General features: G+C 37.5%; 1 protein-coding gene across 1 annotated transcript; it reads left to right on the top strand.

Moving 5' to 3' along the window:
- On the top strand, positions 943 to 2,523 carry LOC109232484. The gene is made up of 3 exons (XM_019398256.1): positions 943 to 1,377; positions 1,519 to 1,653; positions 2,377 to 2,523. The coding sequence occupies exons 1-3, from the start codon at positions 943 to 945 to the stop codon at positions 2,521 to 2,523; spliced, it is 717 nt and encodes a 238-aa protein (XP_019253801.1).

Here is a 7,954-nt window from a genome sequence, read left to right as displayed (position 1 = left end):
ACATCATCGTAATATAATACTGCAATGCATAACATCATCGTAATATAATACTGCAAGACGTAATACCGACGTAATATTGTGGGGCGTAACAAACATGAAAAAGAGCTTCATGTTAATATGCAAGTTTTGAATTACATGCAAAGATTTTCTGTAAAAATGCACTACTTTATGCATGAATATTTGTTCCAAAAATTTACATTATTCTGAAAATTGTGTAATATTTTTTTATTATTGACGACATTTAATTAGAATAATCTGAAAATTTCCTTAATCAAAGGAAAATGCAAAAACTCCTATTTGGCCATATTGGGTAGAAAATCGAAAGTCAACATGTTGACGGGCTCCGATTGACCTGAAATTTAGTAGGTCCATGCGAAATGGCTCAGTGGTCAATACTTATCAGCTTTGCTCATGATGTAAGCCGTTTTTCGGTCATTCGGGGTCGTTCAGATGGTGTTTTGGGCGTTTTCTAATTTTATGAATTTTTTTCAAAAAAATTTTAAGTTGTTTTTAATCAAGTGGTGATAGGGATCGTTCCCTATGGACTCCAAGGTTAAATTCTGGTGATACAATTAATTTACAAGTTGACGTAGGCCTTCTTCCATATCGGATAAACTCATTGTAGCTAATTACTAGGTAATACTGGTTGTTGATTTCTTGTATTTACTCTCCATGATGTATGTTGGTTCAATGGGACTAGTATCTTGAATGTTGATATTCACTTGACTTAAATTAACAGTTTACTCTCCATCTGAATAAGGCCTATTTAAATTCATGGAGTGAATAATCTATCATTACATATGTATATTGCAAGAATAGCTTTTTCCCATCGAAACTTGTTGTTCAAGGTGCATATATTATATGTAGTGTGTTTTGAATTTTAATATTCAATATAACATGACTGATTTTGATTTATTTATTTAATTGTCTCTCAGATTAACCATGACTGCTTTCAATCCCATTACTGCTATTCTTACTCAAAACAAACTTAAGGGTCCGAATTATGTTGATTGGAAACAAAACATGGATGTTGTCCTAATTGCTGAAGAGTTCAAATTTGTACTTGATGAGGTGTGTCCAGAAAAACCTGGAGAAGATGCTACGGATGACGAACAGAAAGCTTACCAAAAATGGGTTAAGGCTGATGAGATGGCGCAGTGTTACATTCTGGCATCTATGTCGAATGTTCTGCAACATCAACATCCGTCTATGGAGTTTGCTTATGACATTCTGGAAAATCTCAAAGAGATGTTTGGAGATCAGAACCGTGCAGCTAAGCAGGCTGCTACGAAAGCTCTGCTGAATACCAAAATGGTTGAAGGTTCATCAGTTAGGGATCATGTTCTGAAGAAGATGAGTCTTCTAAATGAGCTGGAGGTCCTTGGAGCTAACATTGATAAGGATACGTAGGTTGAGATGATCCTGCAGACTCTGCCTGATAGTTTTCAGCAGTTTCGCCTGAATTATAATATGAACAAAAAGGAATTGTCACTTGCGAAATTGCTGAATGAGCTGTAGTTGGCAGAGACTATTATCAAGCGACAAGCTCCTCCTGTGGCATTGAATTTTGAGATAGGTTCTTCTTCTAAGCCGAGAGTCGGGCAGAAGAAGAAAAAGACTCAAAAACCCTCTGTTGGAGGCGCTACTGCTGGTGTGAAAAAGCCTAAGGGCAAGTGTTATCACTGCAAGTAGCCTGGGCATCATAAGAAACAATGTCCGGCTTATCTGGCCAAGCTGAATAATAAACCAGATGATTTACATCTACTTATTATTGAAACTCTTTTACCGGCTGTTACATTGTGGATAAAATGTTGATTATAGGTCTTATCCGCAAGGGAACATGTGAGGAATCTAGTTCTGAGGGGGAATATTAATTTTGGGTTTGCCATCATCAAAAAGGGGAAAATTGCTATAAGTTACGCTATATCATGTTTTGATGATTTTCCAAACGTCCTCGAGGAACCAGGTAGGGACAAGATGTGATCAATACATGTAAGAAATCTAGTTCTCAGGGGAAATATCAATTCTAGGTTTGTCATCATCAAAAAGGAAAAAATTGATAAATTATGCTATTTTGTGTTTTGATGATTTGCCAAACAGTCTCGAGGAACTAGTTGTGATTAGTTCCTTTGGTCTGGTTCTTGGGGGGAATATGGATGATTCATAGGGGGAACAATGTGGAGATCTGGTTCTCAGGGGGAATATCAATTCTAAGTTTGTCACCATCAAAAAGGGGGAAATTGATAACTTATGCGTCTTTTGTTTTGATGATTTGACAAACCTCATGAGAGAACCAGATAAGGAACCGGATACAATTAGTTCCCTTGCGTTCAGAGTAACTAGTCAGATGTCTGGTTCAATTCTCAATGAAATCAGATAAGGGAACAACATAGGGAACAGATAGGGATCAATTCCCTTACTCGTCGTGCAGTCAACTCTACAACTGTAAAAGCTACTGCGGTGTACCGTCTGGCAGGGTGCTGGACTGTACCGTCTGGCAACAGTACAACAGCATGGCTGTAGCTTGCTAAGTCCAAAATAAAGGACACTTTATTGCATCATCTTTGATGATCTCATACACACATATTGTCAACATGAGGCAAGGGATTTCACTTTCTAACAATTGCAAATTCGAAAATTCATATCCTCTCAAGTGCTTGCCACCACCTCTCTCAAGAACAAAGTTGCTACAATCTCAAGGACCAGATCAAGAGATTGAAGATATATTAAGTCCTAGGTTTGTTGAGTTTTTGTCATTTTGTTCTTCATTTGTAATCCTACACTACTTTCAAGAAGTGTCTTTGTAGGATAGATTTCAACCATTATTTGGTTTGGTTTCTTGACTAGAGTCAGTCAAGATTTGTTGCTTTGTAATAGAGTTATTGCAAATGGCTTACAATAGAGTTATTGCAATAGGTTGTAATCTGAAGTTTGCTCGGTTTAGTGGAGTTGAAATCCTACTGGGGTAGGTCGTGGTTTTTAATCCCTTGAGCAAGGAGTTATTTTTACGTAAATATCGCGTGTTCTTTATTTACTGCATATTTACTGTGGGAACAGATAGAGAACACCTGGTTCCCTATACTGTTTGGTTTTACTTTCCGCTTATTTACTCTGGGAATAGATAGAGAACCGGTTCTCTATATTGTTTGGTGGATTCCTAGTTTCTATCATGAAGGTTCACAAGAGAAAAAACATGTACCCAAGAAGTAGTACATCTGCCTATTAGATAAGCCATCTCTCGACCACTAAATAAGTTAAGATGTCCCTCTGTCAAGTATATTCTCAAGAAATTCTATGTTATCACTTATCATCCTATCTCTTAAAGTTGAGTGACAATTTTGCACAAATATAGGAAGTGTCTTTTCTTCAATCTGCTTGTGACTGCAGATTCTTTGTAGTTCTAAAAATGAAAAATTATAAAAGAATGACTACAGATTCCATGTAAGGACTACCCAAAATTCAGAAAAGTGTTGAATATGTACCTTTTCCTTTTCAACATACAGCAATTTCCCTGTTGGTAGGTTTACACCCCAAAAGCTATTCGAAGATAGGAGGATTGCTCGAGCCTTACAGATAGACTAGGGATCTCATCTCAGTCCGATGTAGAATTCATTCCATTCATCACCCCCTTGACGCCCAGATCCGGACATTCTTTATCCGGGGTTCTATTGTCCGGTCTGGAGCGTACGCAATCATGGATCGAGGGTATTTTCACCCCCTCTTCAATTGGTCGGGGGGCATTCCGCCCCCTCTTCTAGGGGCCCACGTCGACCACGGGCCTGCCGGTTCACGAACTTACATCCTAATTAAAGTTAAAATCTTATAAATTGGTACTCTCCCTTCATGTAATATGGTTATTGCATGTATACACTTTCTGTTTCCATCACTAAAGCCGCAGTAATTTTATACTAAAGCTCCTCTGCCAGTATGTTAATTTATCAAATAAGCTAGTAATCGCACAAATCATTTACCTTAGTAGCTCCAACCAGTAGCGGAAGGAGGATTTTCACCAAGGGAATATAAAAATAAAATAAGTAAATATGTGAAGAAGCTAAGGGGATTCAACATCTAATATATATCCATGAAAAAAAATGGTCTTATATACACAATGTAATTTTCGACAAAGAGGGTTCGACAACCCCTTCCGCCCACCTAGCTCCGCCCCTAGATCCAACAACATAAGGACTAAATAGAGAAGATTACAAGAAGATATTTATCTAAACGGTTTACTTTTTTGGTGACATAAGCTACAGAATTAAGTGAGAGAACTCAATAGGTCCAAGAAAATAAAAGCCTAATAATTTGGAGACTGAAGCACAATTGGCCAGAGAGCATGTGCTTCTATTTTTTTCTTTCAGAAATTAGAGTGTAAATTGACTAAAGCTAGCGCCAGTGTATGGAGGCCATGGCTGCAGGGCTGGATCTATAGTGTTCGGTGTTGAGAAATGAATATTTTTAGCCGCTCTCAAAAATAATAGCTGATATATTTTTTTATATATGTTAATATACATATAATATTCATATCTTATACACTTGTTGGTTAGCGAATTAGTTTTGACCGACCGATCAATTTGTATTTAGGCCTTAGGTATTGTGTCATGTAAACCCAGAAACTTTTGCTTAGACCTTGTATTTATATTAGGAAATCACTAAACACATACGTGTATTTCGCTCGGAAGTTGGAACCAAGTCCGTTACGTTAGTTCAGTTATTATTGTATGAAATTACCGTAGGGACCGATAAACTTCAAATTCTGAATGCGTCTCTCACTATAGGCGGACTTTAATCAATAGGGAGAGAAAAGAATAAATGACAATAGTGTACACTGTACAGAATCACGAGCAAATATATTCATGTAATTGCTGGAATTTGTGAGACCAAGCTCATAAGGGTACTAAAAATGGTGGATTGGTACAATTAAATTGATAAAAATGTCATGGCCTTATCGAATCTTGTGGTCCTAGTCCTTGTTTATATGTCTGTTGGACTCTTCTATAGCAAATTCAGCTTCAGCTTGAGGCTACATATATGCTTGTATCTTATGAAATCACGTGAACTCATTGTTGTTATCCACACTTTATATATGTAAATCTACTAACTAATAAATATTTAACTATAAATTTAGTTATTATTGTTTATTAACTTGAGCGGCAGGAACTGTTGGGATTGAAGTTTGGTGAATGGGAAATGGAGGGAAGAAATGTGAAGGGAAAGTGAGCTCCCTTATGCTTAGAAAAGAGAAATTATTCCTCGTTGGTGGTAGAAAGAAAATAGAATGTGCTTATATTGAGAAATTACTTCCTTTGGTGTTAAATAGGTTGGAAGGAAGGTAAGCCTCGTGCCGGCGTCGTCGTCGCTCGCTCGGCTTCGGTCAAAGATCGATTGATTTAATTTGATTAATTATTGAAACGTCAACCCGGACGCGACCCGGTCCATTTCTTTTCCGGATTATTTTAAATTCTTTTCCCAAAATATTTTGAACGTTCCCACCTCTTCCAACAGCCATGGCTGTTTCTGAAAGGTTGCAAACTTTTCAGAAACAATGCCAGAAAATGGCTATAAATATGGCTTGATCCCAGAATTTTTCCTTACGAAATTTTCTGAACTTCTTCTCCTTCTTCTGCACAAATAAATTTCAGTGTGATTTACAGCCATTAAGTGGTTCGTTGTTCACCGGCGTTTTTGGTACTGATACACTGGTGAGTTAAATCGTTCTATCCTGGGAGGATAATATTACAACACCTCAAGTACTTGAGGGGAATAATTTCCCTAAGAACATACTGCGTATTCAGTGGGCTCGATTTTATTCCGAAATATATTTTCAGATTCTGTTTTTGATTATATACATTTCTACTTTACTACTGTTTTTCCTGTTTCTGATTTTGTTACAGGAAATTTATTATTTCATAATATATTAACGTAATACAGATTACTAACAAACAGAAACTCCTATATTTTAAATCATAGATTGGCCCCTACTTGAAAGAGTACATATAAGTTTGTCATTCTTGGATATGTCATTGCTGCGGTGCTTCTTGGAAAGATCATCAGTAGCAGGATGAGGTCAAAAATGTACTAAAACTCCCAATTGAAAAAATGATAAGCATATGCAAATATTATAGAGACAAGACCTTATGATCATATAGAACTACATGTTGTTTTCAGCCCATGTGCATTAAAAAAAAACATAGTAACAACTTTTCAGAATTTTTAGGAAGAAACCTATCGAGCCCTGGATATGGAGTCGCCTTTGTTAGGGATTTACCTCTCAAGTGTGGGACTTTCGGAGCGAATCGGATTTAGTCGGATCCCATTGCGGGTGCGGAACACCGAGTGAGAAAAAAAATAAAAAAGGGGAATGTGGATGCTATCTTGTCAATGCCTCAATATTTCTGGAAAATTTTGCAGAATTTGATAGTATCATATGTTCTTCAGCATGTCTAAACATGCAATTATTAGTAGCAACAAGTTTTGACATATTCCATATAATAATCATAAGTGTGAAAAAGAATAGACAAAAGGTTTTTTCTTTTTTGAGATATAATTGGTGCCTAGGCCAACACGAGTGCATCTAATTGACCATTTTTACGGATATCTGTTATCTTCCATTAGTATACGTATGAAATAACTTTATCCATTAGGACTTAAGTAGATCAAAAGAAATCTTTATTTGAATTCTAACTCAATATTTTGATAATTTTCACTCACTTCATTGAGCGCTAGACGAAATTGCGGCAAGAGATCCTATTTGGAGCAGTCTCAAAGACTCACTTCCTTTCTCTTTCTCAATCTCCTTCCTTCTTTGTTGCTTTGTTTGAAAGGTAAGGTCTTTTGCTTTATTAATGCATCTTTGAAAGGACCATATTTGTACTAATTAACTGCAGTATGGATTTTTCGATGGCGTGACATGAAAAGATTTTTTTAGGTTAAGAAATACACATTGTCTGTATAAGAATATCATCAAATTATTTTTACGTGTTATAACTGGTAACTTATCTTATTTTCATAATTATAAATCTCACATTTAGGGAGACTTATTGTATAGGGTCAAATTTGACCCTCAGTATCTCTACGCCGGTGGGTACGCCCAATGAGTGTACGCCGACCAACGTAGCGGGTACGACTCGGCCGTGAGGACAAAAGCGACATCGTTTAGAACTCAGCATCCACAATAGGGAGACATTACCTATCTTTGTAACTTTTTGATTCTTTCGAGGAAGGTCTCCTATTATATAAAGGAGACCTCCACATTGTAAAAGGGGGATCGGATCTAATACAACTCTCTCATTTTTCTGGCTTTCTCTCTCTATATCTCTACCTCTAACGAAAATATCTTATTGGTGAACATTGTCACTCTGCAATATTAGATCTACAACAATATTATCATCTTTGCATCTCTAGGCTTATTATATTTGATTACGATTTACCCCTCTTCTATTTTTGATTGTTTTATCGCTTACAAAGTATATCATTAACTTTTGAGCCAAACAATTTGGCGCCGTCTGTGGGGATTTCGAGAATCAAAATCATAGTATCCACCTAGAGATCAACCAACTACCACTCTCTACACTACGCAAAAACAGAAAAATGGCAGAAAATAGCACAAGATCGAAAGCCATATTGGGTGTCACTACCAATCTCCTGGGCCCTCTCAACGAGGCCAGTGACGGTGGCATCCTGGATGCAACCCCTAGCATCACACCAGGTGCAGAGATCTCACCTTCCCCATCCGAAGGCCTGACGATCTTGCACGAAAAAGGAGCTTCCACATCTACGGCCACGGAAGCACCCTCAGCGGTCAAAGAGCTACTGGAAAGATGGCTAACAAGCACCCTAAGTGGCTTGGTTGAGAGGTCACCGCAAAATAACATCGTATGTACACCAACGGTAGGTACCACTGCTGCAGTGGGTGAACCGGTAGGTGGATCCGTAGCAGGTACTCCAGTCCACCGAT

Source organism: Nicotiana attenuata, chromosome 9 (genome assembly GCF_001879085.1).
Source record: "Nicotiana attenuata strain UT chromosome 9, NIATTr2, whole genome shotgun sequence".
Taxonomy (NCBI): Eukaryota; Viridiplantae; Streptophyta; class Magnoliopsida; order Solanales; family Solanaceae; genus Nicotiana; species Nicotiana attenuata.
This window is presented reverse-complemented; position numbering and strand designations above follow the sequence as displayed.

Bases quoted from the DNA above. Each gene is read 5' to 3' on its own strand.
- LOC109232484 (XM_019398256.1), top strand. From the start codon at position 943: ATGACTGCTTTCAATCCCATTACTGCTATTCTTACTCAAAACAAACTT. The intron at 1,378-1,518 runs GTCCTTGGAGCT...AATGAGCTGTAG, and splicing joins GTCTTCTAAATGAGCTGGAG to TTGGCAGAGACTATTATCAA. The intron at 1,654-2,376 runs GTGAAAAAGCCT...CAATGAAATCAG, and splicing joins TTGGAGGCGCTACTGCTGGT to ATAAGGGAACAACATAGGGA.